This window comes from Salvia hispanica, chromosome 4 (genome assembly GCF_029641045.1).
Source record: "Salvia hispanica isolate PSC_SH4W2 chromosome 4, Shi_PSC_v1, whole genome shotgun sequence".
Taxonomy (NCBI): Eukaryota; Viridiplantae; Streptophyta; class Magnoliopsida; order Lamiales; family Lamiaceae; genus Salvia; species Salvia hispanica.
This window is the reverse complement of record NC_142695.1, coordinates 21,310,513-21,323,443: the sequence shown is the minus strand read 5'-3', so window position 1 is coordinate 21,323,443 and position 12,931 is coordinate 21,310,513. Positions and strand designations below refer to the sequence as shown.

The 12,931-nt window shown below is 34.3% G+C and overlaps 2 protein-coding genes across 2 annotated transcripts; both read left to right on the top strand.

Annotated features, from left to right (window-relative positions):
* Nucleotides 1-277: 277 nt before the first annotated feature.
* LOC125197267 (agamous-like MADS-box protein MADS1) lies at nucleotides 278-2,291 on the top strand. The gene is made up of 6 exons (XM_048095992.2): nucleotides 278-429; nucleotides 1,162-1,228; nucleotides 1,317-1,390; nucleotides 1,479-1,578; nucleotides 1,690-1,773; nucleotides 1,881-2,291. Exons 1-6 carry the CDS (start codon nucleotides 278-280, stop codon nucleotides 2,142-2,144), a joined length of 741 nt encoding a protein of 246 aa, XP_047951949.2. The 3' UTR covers nucleotides 2,145-2,291.
* A 4,783-nt stretch (nucleotides 2,292-7,074) lies between these two features.
* Nucleotides 7,075-12,673, top strand: LOC125191633 (glutamine--fructose-6-phosphate aminotransferase [isomerizing] 1-like). Its single transcript, XM_048089030.2, has 11 exons — nucleotides 7,075-7,395; nucleotides 7,638-7,810; nucleotides 8,290-8,398; nucleotides 8,908-9,053; nucleotides 9,830-9,991; nucleotides 10,696-11,056; nucleotides 11,140-11,390; nucleotides 11,483-11,597; nucleotides 11,703-11,958; nucleotides 12,037-12,205; nucleotides 12,297-12,673. Exons 1-11 carry the CDS (start codon nucleotides 7,188-7,190, stop codon nucleotides 12,378-12,380), a joined length of 2,034 nt encoding a protein of 677 aa, XP_047944987.1. The 5' UTR covers nucleotides 7,075-7,187; the 3' UTR covers nucleotides 12,381-12,673.
* Nucleotides 12,674-12,931: the final 258 nt, after the last annotated feature.

Here is a 12,931-nt window from a genome sequence, read left to right as displayed (position 1 = left end):
CTAAAAGAGAGATATGTATAGATGATATATTTAAGAATTTAATATCTACCAATGAATGCAAAGTCTAGTTAATTTAATATAATCGACCTCCTAAAACCTTATACTAATAATTATTTACCAACATAAAAACAAAAAAAAAAAGGATTAGGAAAGAGAAAAAGGATGGTTTCATGCAGATACTGCCTTACCCTAACTCTATAAATTCGGGTCCCTCTTCTTTAAAATCAGAAGTTGTAACTATAAATTCGAAATCCTTCTCTTCTTCTTATTTGTGAGAATGGCAAAGTCTGAGAATCGAGAAGCTGGCTTCGCCAAGAGGCGCGCGAGTTTGTTCAAGAAGGCACATGAACTTGCAGTTCTTTGCGATGCTCAAATCGCCATTATCATTATTTCCTCTCAAGGCAAAGTCCATGAATTTGCTACTTCTAGGTATAATTTTGATTTCTCGCTTATCAATTCCGATTTTCCCGCCTAATTTTGTTCTTTCCGTTTTCAAGGGTTTGATGATCACCTTACAATCATTACTTGTTTCTGATAATTTTAAATACATAAATTCATCTAATCCACCACTTAGATTATTAGTAATTCAAAATATCCCCAATTTTTCATCTAATCAACTAGTACGCGTCTCTAGTATCAATACGTACAAAATTCAATTTTTGGAAAAATCTCTTTGTTTGCATTCTGAGTAAGGAAAAATTTAAAAACGCAATCTAATTAAAACCCACAGGTTTAGAATATTACTAGATTGTTGAATTTGCTAAAGTGGTTAGGTTGAAAGACTTAGTATTTTATTGTACTTTCCTGCCTGAGTTCGAATCCCACATTCACCTCGTTAAACTTTGTTTAAAAAAAAAATATTTTTACAATATAATTGTATTAAATTTATTCACTAACATACATTAAATTTAAATCAAACCAAATTTGTTATTGTAGCAGCACAAATATTTATATACAACACCAATAGCATTCGAGTTTTTCTCTTTTACATGCCTAAATTCAATTTTGCTTGCATATCAATATGGTTCGTTTAAGACTGGATGCAAGATCACCTGGGCTTAAGTCGAAAATAGATTATTTTATGCATCTTAGTATGGACCTTTAGTTGTTTAATACTCTCTCTGGGAAGTTGTATTAACTATATATGTTTAATTGTCGCAGCATGCAGGAAATACTAACAAGATACAAAACGTGCAATGAGATTAAAAATCGTAATGCGAATCAAGAGGTATATACTTCATCATGTGCTTTACTTATAAGTATGTCTTAGAGGAGTTGAGTTTTCTGATTTACCTCTTTGCTTAAACAACAAACAGAATCCCGAGGAAGAGGTGCCGAAGGAGGCTGGTGTCTCCGGACAGCAGAAGGAAGACGAACTCAAATCAAGGCAGTTATACACTTTACTTTACTAATCTCAATATTGGTATGAATTTTGAGAGGATCTCTGGTTTATTTTTCGTGTCGGTTGTGATGTCCAGGAAATTGTTTGGTAAAGACTTATCAGGGATGAGCTCACAGGAATTAAATGGGCTTGTAGAGAAATTAAAAGAAGGGATGTTGTTCATTAAGGACACAAAGGTTTGACATTTATGCTGATACAATTATTATATTGTGTGCGTGTGCTAGCCTAGTGGTAGTGTGGTTAATAGCCGATGCCAAAGGTCTCTAAAAGATTGTTCTATTTTGCAGATGCAACTGTTGAAGCATGAATTAGAAGAATCAAGAAAGCAGGAACAGCAAGTGCAGCAGAAAAACCTGATGCTGAAGAGACAGGCAAATCCATCTCCTACTCTTTGTGATAATACCCAACTGTTGCTCATGAATTATGAGTATCTTTAAACAAACCATTTTTTTTTGGTTTCACTTTGCACAAAATGCAGGTTAAAGAGCTTCAAGATTTTTACCCAAGAGTTTATTATCCGTTGCCAATTTCAATTCACTACCCTGCAACGGAGCACGATAGAGGACTTCTTCCACATACCAATCTTTCTCTTGCTATCACCAGTAGCTCTGTACCAGAGCAACATGCATCAAATGAACCAAAGAAAAATAGTTCTGCAGAGCCTAAAAACAGTGATTGCAGATCTCCAACGAAACGCAATCCCCAGCAGCCTGCTGATAAAGACAGTTCCAAGAACCACTGACGGAACCAGCTAAGGACAAGCCCCCGCTCCAGCGGGGGCTTGCCGGTGCCGTCCGCCGTTTTTATATAGAGTTTTTAAAGCAGAAGCGGTGGAGAATACAGGGAGATATGGGGCTGGGGGAAGAGAGAGAGAGAATTAGGAGGAATACAGCAGGCACAATGTCATATCTGCTTGGGATTCCCGTCAAAATAATTTATTTTATCATAAATTTATTATTACTAGTATTTTAATTTATGGAGTATTCAATTTTTTGACTCCGTACTAATTCATCATCTATTTATAGTGGGAGTATATTTTAATCTTTATTAGTAGTATTTTTTAAGAAGATTTGGTAAATCAAATATCTTTAGACTTTATTTACTATTCAATTCTTGCTGTATATATGTAGTAGAGTATGTTAGTACTATATTTATTTTTTGTATTTATAATTTATTAGTATTATGTATATACATAAACTACTAGTATTTTAATGATTTATTTTACATTATCTTTATAATTTTTTTTAATATAATACTCCCTGCATCCCACAAGAATATGTACTTTTGGGTGACACGAGTTTTAATGCATAATTGGTTAAATAAGATAGAAGTAGAAAGAAAAAGTAATTAAAATATTGTTAGTAGAAAATGAGTCTCACCTCATTAGTGAGAAAATAATTTTCAAATTGGAAAGTACATATTCTTATGCGACAGGCTAAAAAGAAAACAGTGTATATTCTTGTGGGACAGAGGGAGTAATATTTATTTCGAACATATAAATTGATAATTTTGGATATGTCTGGATAAAGGTTGGCCTCTTTCGCGAGATATTAGGCCGCACTATCGTAAAGTTTCAGCCTCGGCTTTTCTAAATTTCTGGTTCCGTCACTGCCAAGAACCATTCTGGGAGCAAGGGCAACGCTAGTTAGTGTTGATAACAACGGCATTAAGCTATTAGGCTTTAATAGTGCACACAAGTTTTTGTCTTTTTTGGGTTTACTAGTACAAGTTAAATAAATAAGTAATGATCATCAATTTTTTTGAAAAAGTAGCTGAAACATATCCTATATGACATGATCTTTGATGTACCAAAATCTAATAACAATGGGATGTGTAAGATTTTAAGGGATTAGATAGAATCCTATATATTATACTATTCAATAAAGTGTATCTATATTAATTGTGTGAATAAGACTAACTATCGAACAACTTAAAAATAATAGGAGTACTAAAAAAAGAAAATGAAACTTCCATCTTATTACTAAATCAACATTCCACGACCTGAGTCATCTCCCTCTCGACGAAGAGCTGAGAGGCCTTGACAAAGCCTTTCCCATATGCAGCAATATGCACATAAGCTCAGCCATTGCCTCGTCGAAAAATGGACTCCATCACCCTGAGGCAGCAATGCGTGCACGACTGCACGAGAACATGCATGAACTCGTCCTCTCCTTCTATCAGAGTAAGGGAGACTAAGAAAGAATAAAGTGGAGTAGTAAAAAAGAGAGCTAATTTTCGCCAAAATAGAAAGAATAAAATGGAGTACTTGACCACGTCTGATTCGTATCATAAAATATACACTCAGTGGCGGACGCATAAATAAATTTTAGTAGGGGCTTTACTAAAAACTTTTTTTGTTAACAAAATATATATATTCCATCTATCCGTGAAATATTGTACATTTTTGCCATTTTTGTCCATCCGTATTGTTCACTTTGCTTTTTTCTATTTTTGCTAAATGGACCTCACTTTCCACTAACTCTCTAAACTCACATTTTATCTTAAAACTCTAAACTCACATTTTATCTTAAAACTACTAATATATAAATATGGGATCAACATAACATTAACTTTTTCTACTCACTTTCTTCACATTTCTTAAAACTCGCGCTAAGTCAAATTTGGACAACATTTCAAAGACAGAGGGGTATATATTATATAAAAAAATACTTCATCCATCCTAAAAAAAACTAGTTTTAGCATTTTAGGCCATCCCCCAAAATTATAGTCTAAATATGAAAAGTTTCCATATATTATCACCACTAATAATGGGGAACCACAATCCGCAAACACTATTTCTACTACTTTTTCTTCTCTCACTTCTTTTCAATCTCTCTTAGTTTACCAATTGTATATTAAAATTCATGTCATTTACAAATTTATCTATTTTCTTATAACAAAGGAAGTACAATAATAATTATAGAAATGCATAAATATATTATACATAAAATTAATCCAACACAAATTTAACCATTTTAATTCTTTTGAATAAAAAACGGTAGTGTCAGTTTAGGAAACAATTTAACCATTTTAATTCTTTTCGAACACAAGTAGAGCTAAACAAGTGAGACATTTTCAGTTTTCAACAATACACATCTGAATTAGAAAATGGTAGTGTTTAAAAGTGTTACTAGGTGGATGATAAGTGATAACATTTAATTTAAATTTAGTGGCACTTTAAAAAAAAATTAATAAAAAAACGTGCCACAGCCACGTATTTAATGAGTGAGTAGGGATTGACTTTTTCAACTCTATTATTATTATATTCGTTTAAGTTTAACAGTTCATCTTCTCCTTCTTCCCAATTCAAAAGCGGCCATTGATGAGATGTAAGTAGTTTTCTTTGTAAATTAATTTTCAACCCCTCCTTCCTATTAAATCTCCAACAATTTAGACTGCAAAGACATCAATTTGGTGAGGGCTGAAAATACTTTTCACAAAACTTTTAAAATTTTTATAATAGAAAATATTAAAAAAAAAAATTTGGGGAAGGGCTTAAGCCCCTCCCTTCTTGAACGTGTGTCCGCCAGTGTATACACTCCTCGATCCTAATGTATGCAAAGACATTTATTGATTGAATATGAGATTTAAGAAAATGGGAGTTAAATAAAACAGAGAGTGAAGAGAGAATAAAGTATAAAAATGAATAAATTAGAGAGAATAATTGTGTTATATTTTTTCAGAAAATGAAATTGCTCATGGCTGGGATTTTCAAAATGAAATATGAATCGTTTATAGTGAGATCGAGAGAGTCCAACTTACTTTCATGCAAAATTTCATTTTAGGTATGTCACCAAAATTCATCTCTATTTATTAATAGTAAATTTCTATGTGGATTCTATTTTTCATTAGCGTATTTCAATAAATTTTCTCTCAGTCTTTCTACTTTGATAATTTTACGTTAACATTTGTATTAGCAATCAAAACTAATTTTGTGTGGAGATAAATTACTCTTTCCGTTCTAATTAAGTTGAGTTAAAATTTTTGGGCACGAAGATTAAGAAATTGTGTTGAAAATTAGAAGAGATGAATAAAGTAGGAAAGATAAAAAAGAGTAGATAAATAATGAAATAAAGTAGAAGTTATTGAATATTTTGTTTTCAATTAAAAATAAATAAATAACCAAATTTAGTGGGGATATTCAAAAATTAAATATGACTCAATTTAGTTAGGAGAGAGATTATTTTAATTAGTGCTTGAAAAGTTCACGGACATGTGTTTATTTATAAATTGTGACAAATTTTGGATCATTAATTATTGTACTATTGTACCAGAAAGTAATGGGGTCGATTGAATTAAATATTGTGTTGTGCGACGTTGGTTGGATACAGCAATTACTCATGGATCTTATTTATGCTATTCATGATTGTGACAATTAAAATAAATTATCTATAAACTATTTCTAATAATATCAAATTATTTAATTTCGATAACATGTAAATATATCAGATTTGAATGTCATCAAGACAAAATATGGCTTAATTTGATCTTTATACTGTCTCGTGACATTCATATTCATGCCCCTTAGAAAATGAAGAAGGGAAACCGATACTGTGGTTCGTTTAATATGGTCAATATATATATGTGAATTTATGTTAAGAAGTAGTAGTTCGGTTGTCATGTTTAATCTCATCTTTTATTCAGTTGCTTTATTTTAAAAAGATGTACGTTGTGATAATATATATCTTGACTCATCTCCACAATATCAAAATTACATTATATCTCATAATTAATCATCTCAACTTTGATTCAATCAAAGACAAACTTTGTTTAAACTTATACATTCATCTCATTATTGTATTATATTATCAACAAAACGAATACTACCAAAATTGTTTTCTTTTGCTTATTATCTTGGACTTTATTTTCTTCTATATATGGCAGTCTCGTATGAATGTTTATCGATCCCTTTTCATTCATTTTACTATCTCTAGTTTGAGTTAGCATTGGACAGAAATATTTTACTTAATAAATAAGCTTTAGCACTTCGTTGGCCCTATTCTCTTTGACTTCGAAAAGTCTTATAATTATCTTGTCTCCAGACAAGATTGATATGTATTGAAAGGATCTATTCTAGATTGTTTTGACAAACCTTTGCCGTCAAGCTTTGAATTATTTTAGGTTAGCATGTGTCATAAGATGTTTCATTTATCGGTTCAGACGAAAACTTCGTCTTACGAGAAGAAGTTGACAAGTTATAATACTAGTATGCATCAATAAATTGGATGTTTGTGAGCATTGTTATTGATAGATACTACTAATCCAAAAATGGAACTGAATATCTACCGAAAATGATTTTCCCGCCCCTTTTGGGCACCCAATTGTAAAGTGTTTAAAGGTGGAATGAAGAGGCGTTAAAGAAAAACTATGAAAAAATAGTACTGCAACCGCTGCTATATTTGCATCATCTTTACTCAATCGAATAACAATCTCACCATCACACACTTTTCTTCTTTCCTAAAACAAGCATGATTAGCCCCAGTTGTATAAATCACATTTTTTTCTAACAAGAATAAAATATTGAACAAAAGAAAAGAATGGTAGGATTATAATATCCATATATTTTATTAATGTTACTAAATCTATTCCGTTTTTTATTGGTAAAATAGGAAAAGAATCCAAAACAAACATGCATTATTAATTTCCCAAATCCAAGTGACACAGATGCAAGGCTCCCATTGGTCAGAACACCTGTCGCAGTTTCACAATTGACAATTCTATCAAATCAAATGATCCTTTAGCTGCTATTGATTTCTCAGTCCACAACCGAAAATTGAAGCAAATCATGTGCGGAATTTTCGCCTACTTGAATTTCAACGTCAGCAGAGAGCGCCGCTACATCCTCGAGGTTTTGTTCAACGGCCTCCGCCGCCTCGAGTATAGGGGCTATGATTCCGCCGGAATTTCCATCGATTCCTGCTTCGCTTGCTCCGATTCCCTCGTCTTCCGCAAGGAAGGCAACATCGAATCCCTCGTCAAATCTGTCTACCACGGTACATCTTCCATTTCAATTCTGCCTTCAATTTTATTTCATTTTTTGGAGGGAAACACTGCCGCTTTTATTTTCAATCTTACTACTATTTTTAATCTGTTAGTTGTGTTGCGAAACATATAGAAACCGAGGCTTGAATAACTGCCGTTTGAGTAGTGAAATGGTAATTCAACTGTTAGTTGTAGTTGATTGCATTCAGGAGACTTTTTTTATTTTATTTTATTTTTCTTTTTATACTCTCAGAAGTAGCTGCTACCGATTTGAATTTGGAGGAGTCATTCTCAGTTCATGCTGGAATAGCACACACTCGCTGGGCTACACATGGAGAACCAGCTCCAAGGAATAGCCATCCTCAGACATCTGATTCAAAAAATGAGTTCTTAGTTGTTCACAATGGAGTCATAACCAACTATGAGGTTCATTTGCCTTTTCTAATTGCTCCTATTTTTCTTTATCAAATGCTCCATCAGATGTTCTTTCAATTCATTTATAGCATGAATGTTGTTGTTGCTGCAGCCTTTTATAGCTTGACAATTTATTGTTTGGTATATATTTTTACGAAGGCTAATGCATCGACATTTTCTTGCTGCCAATTGAGCGATATATTTTACGTTATCTAATGGGACAAGGATAATAAATGATCATTGCTGGGGCTGTCCCTAATTTTAAATTCTCTTTCAAGAACTTGTTAACGGTGTTCACCTGATGTCGACATAATTAGTGACTAAGAATGTTGCCTAACTTACTTCTTTTGGTAAAAGTTGATTTTATGTGGACATTAATGATTAAAGCACGTGTCGAGTTTTTCGTCCTCTGCTTAGATTTAATTTATTTACAGGAATCAGATATTCAGTTTTCTCATTTATGCTTTGATGGACTCTTCTATGTTCTTTAGGTGTTAAAAGAGACACTAGTTCGCCATGGTTTCACCTTTGAATCTGACACTGATACAGAAGTGATTCCGAAGCTTGCCAAATTTGTCTATGACAATGCAAATGAGGAAGGTATCTTCTGGCAACTGTAAATAAAGTAGTGTCATAATGTAGTTACGACGAGATATTAAATATACATACTTCACTAAACTCAAAATTCAGTAAACTCAATTGAACACTAAAATATTAATAAATTTGGACATTTATATTAAATTACTTCTTCATGATAGGGAGAAGTTTAATTTCATATTGTAAAAAAAAATAAAAGTATGGATATTCTAATCTAGTGATTGCAATTTGGGTTCAAACCTCGAAGCTTCCCTAATTTAGTTTATAACTGCATCCAACTCCACATAGTTTTCATGGTGAATACCGAATAGTATAAGATACATCCATGTTGCCCTTTTTTCATTTTATTAGGTGTTTCTGAGTTAGTTTGACTGTTTGAGGTTCTCCGTTGTACTCGAACTGATTACTTGTTCTCTACGGTATCTTTTTCTGTAAGTTCATGTTCATCCTTTCATATGAGGAGATCTTCTGTTACTAGATGAAAATTTTTCTAATGCGAGTGATTTGTGCAGGTGACAAGAGTGTGACATTCAGTCAAGTTGTGCTAGAGGTTATGAGGCATCTGGAAGGAGCATATGCTCTGATATTCAAAAGCACTCATTATCCGAATGAATTGATTGCTTGCAAACGTGGCAGTCCGTTGCTCCTTGGTGTAAAAGTAAGTCATAATGTGTGGCTCTCTTGTAACAGATACCTTATTAGATTACTAGTTTAGGCAATTCAGTGTTTTCTTAGAAGTTCCTTGAATCATTTTAGCTCCTTTCCTGTAAAGTGTTTACACTTCTTGTTCTGATTATCAACTTGGTAAAATCATGTTGATTTGTAGGACTCACCCTCATGACAAAAGAGTTAGGACTCACCCTCATGGCAAAAGAATCACATAGAACTTATAATATAATTGTGTAGTTGGGGTAAAAGTTTTTTTCTACAGAGCAGTTCAAGTATCTTTCTTGTTAAAGAGAGAGGTGCATGTCTTGGTTGGATACTGCGCTTCAAGCCTTCAACCAAACTTATATTTTAAGTTTGGATTCAGAAGCGTATCACATTAAATTAGAGTTAGTCTCCCCTGATTCATATCTATCAGTATGTTATGGCTGCTGCATCCTTTTACAGATGGTCATGTAATATTTTTAAATTGAGAGAGCAGGTAACAAGGGTTTATTACATTGATTGGGTCCATCGGGATGCATCTCCTTTCAGTTATATGCTGTATACAACTACTTGTTGAGATGTATTACCTAGTGTTCCTCAACAGTCTTTTCAGTTCCACATTTCCAAGATATTACTTGATTAACAGAGTGATCTCATAAGTTTCTCTGAATTTTGTATCCTGCTAACCTGTATGCTTGTTCTGAGGCAGCACATGAACACGATCTTTTGAGAGCTGTAATCTTAAATACACTAGTTTAACAAATGACATTCCTCTTACTGCAGGAGTTAACTGAAGAGCCCAGCAGAGCAACTTTTAATGACACAAAATTTCTTTCAAGCAATGGGCAGCCGAAGGAACTCTTTTTGTCAAGTGATGCCAGTGCTCTGGTGGAGCACACTAAAAAGGTTTTGGTGATTGAGGATGGTGAAGTTGTCCATATTCAGGTACAACTAGATTAAGAATCCTCTGTCATTTAATATAATGGTATCCCTTACAATTAACTTTCGGCAAGCTTGGACTGTCATTTGGTCAATTTTGCGTCTAAAGATTTGTAGGGACTAATAGCAAACTGTCACCCTGATGTTTTATTCAGCTTTCCGTCTCTTCTTTTTCTTCCTATTTCATTTTGGTCAAGAGATGAAGAGAATCTTTTACTCCTATGCCTTCCCTTGAGAAGGGGTATTTTGTATCTCCTACAGCCTTGAAGTAGTTATGAAAATTCGGTGGTGCAACACTGAGTCCGTGGTAGATAGTTCTTCCTTAAAAAAATCTTAATTTATTAGAGGTCATTGATTGGCTTACCTTTTTCCAAAGTATTTTACGAAACACATAAATGATGTAATCTAGTGCTTTATTAGTTAAATGTTACTGTATTATGTTACTGGCTATTATCTTGATAGGCTCCCTAAGGAAAAAGGGAGCCTGGGAGCGTCCGTCAGATCTTAGGTTATTCCTTGCTTAGATATGTTAAAAGATCTCATTTTTTGGAACTGTCACTTGACTTAATACTTTTATCAGAATTCAGAGAACAATTATTGTTAAAAAGAAAGTAATTGCTAAAAGTTATCTAAAAGTTTCTCCTAAGCACGATGGATTGTATTGAAGGCCCCACTTGGGCCTCACTTTTATTGGTTTTATGCGATTGTAGGATGGAGGTGCTTCCATTTTCAAGTTTGAGAATGCTAAAGAAAAAGGTCATGAAAAACTAAAGCGGCCAGCTTCTGTCCAACGTGCACTCTCAGTTCTGGAAATGGAAGTTGAGCAAATAAATAAAGGGAAATACGAGCACTACATGCAGAAAGAAATTCATGAACAACCAGAATCTCTTACCACAACAATGAGAGGGAGGCTTATACGTGGAGGATCATGCAAAGCAAAGAGTGTTCTTTTAGGAGGATTAAAGGATCACCTTAGAACGATACGGAGAAGTCGAAGAATAGTCTTCATTGGCTGTGGCACAAGTTATAATGCAGCATTAGCTGCAAGGCCAATTTTGGAAGAACTTTCTGGTCTGTGTGGGTCATGATAAGTATTATTCATATTCGCTGTAAGGCTCCATTGATTCCTTAACTAAGTTAATTCTATCTTGCAGGTATCCCTGTGACAATGGAGATTGCTAGCGATTTGGTGGATAGGCAGGGGCCCATATACAGAGAAGACACAATTGTGTTTGTTAGTCAATCAGGGGAGACAGCGGACACATTGCAGGCACTAGAATATGCATTAGAGAATGGTGCATTATGCGTTGGCATCACCAACACTGTTGGCAGCGCAATTGCTAGGCATACACACTGTGGAGTTCACATAAATGCAGGTTGTGAGATAGGGGTAGCTAGTACCAAGGTAAACAAAAACTGCATACTTTTCTTCTCATTTCCCATCCTTCAGTCACCATATGGCGGTCGTGTTATCTTATTAAGTTTTTCTACTAACAGGCATACACAAGCCAAATTGTTGTGATGGCTATGCTTGCTCTGGCAATTGGAGATGACACAATTTCTAGCCAAGCAAGACGGGAAGCAATAATAGATGGCCTATTTGATTTGCCGAGTAAGCCCAATACTTTGATCATGCCACATGTTACTTTATCGAAACTGTTGTAGAGATATGTGTCATGATCGCAGTACCTGATTCAAATCATTCAATAATATGCAGATAAGGTGAAAGAGGCTCTCAAACTCGACGAGGAAATGAAAGATCTTGCTCAACTACTTATTGCAGAACAGTCGCTTCTTGTCTTCGGGAGAGGGTACAACTACGCAACTGCATTGGAAGGTGCCTTGAAGGTGAAAGAAGTATCATTAATGCATAGTGAAGGAATACTTGCTGGGGAGATGAAACATGGTCCTTTGGCTTTAGTAGATGAGACCCTTCCGATAGTTGTTATTGCTACCCGCGATGCTTGTTTCAGGTTACATTTCCTAGTAAAGTTATGTTTCCACATTGTGCTTCTGAATTCCAGCATATTAAAATCTACTTTCTTTTTCAGCAAGCAACAATCTGTTATCCAGCAACTTCATGCTCGGAAAGGTCGACTTATAGTTATGTGTAGTAAAGGAGATGCAGCATCTGTCACTGTTGGCGGATCTTGCCGCGTAGTTGAAGTTCCTCAGGTTGAGGACTGCCTGCAGCCAGTAATCAACATAGTTCCTCTACAGGTTACATATATCCTACCTCTCTTTTATCTAAATTACTTCGTTTTCTTCTCATGGTCCATGAAACGGTTCGACTTTTAACTTTTGACTGCAGCTTTTGGCATATCATCTGACCGTTCTCCGTGGATACAACGTCGATCAGCCGCGAAATCTTGCTAAAAGCGTGACAACCCAATGAGGAAATGAGCTCGGAATCAACCTGCATATCTTTTGCTATGGTGATTTCATTTACCTCGGATCCAATAGTCTGATCACCTTATTGTCTAACCTTGAGATGTCGCGTCGTACTCCCCAGTGCATCACATCCTCTTTGCTGCTGTCTCTATACATACATTGTTTTCTTACTGCTAGATTCAGTTAGGATAACTGCTTCATGTAGAGATTGTCCTATACAAATTTGTTCAACTGATTTTATCGACCGATTACTACTAACATTGTCTCAAAGTCTCAAAACAAATGTTTGGCTTCTTACCTTCGTGTCTCTAATAGTATTGATCTGCGTACGGATCCATTTTTTAATTTAGAGTGTTTGAGTGATCGAAGAAGATGAAGGTGAGTTGTATGAAAAAATATGAGAGAAGTATGAGCTAGAAATAATTTAATGTAAAAAATGGATGAAAGTTAAAAAATTTTGAAAAATTTTGAAAATCCAAAAATACATTATTTTTAGTTTTTCGGATTATTTCTATTTTTTATGAATTATTTTTAAAAAAAAAATTAACGCCCAAT

Bases quoted from the DNA above. Each gene is read 5' to 3' on its own strand.
- LOC125197267 (XM_048095992.2), top strand. From the start codon at position 278: ATGGCAAAGTCTGAGAATCGAGAAGCTGGCTTCGCCAAGAGGCGCGCG. The intron at 430-1,161 runs GTATAATTTTGA...TAATTGTCGCAG, and splicing joins CATGAATTTGCTACTTCTAG to CATGCAGGAAATACTAACAA. The intron at 1,229-1,316 runs GTATATACTTCA...AACAACAAACAG, and splicing joins ATCGTAATGCGAATCAAGAG to AATCCCGAGGAAGAGGTGCC.
- LOC125191633 (XM_048089030.2), top strand. From the start codon at position 7,188: ATGTGCGGAATTTTCGCCTACTTGAATTTCAACGTCAGCAGAGAGCGC. The intron at 7,811-8,289 runs GTTCATTTGCCT...TATGTTCTTTAG, and splicing joins GAGTCATAACCAACTATGAG to GTGTTAAAAGAGACACTAGT. The intron at 11,391-11,482 runs GTAAACAAAAAC...TTCTACTAACAG, and splicing joins TAGGGGTAGCTAGTACCAAG to GCATACACAAGCCAAATTGT.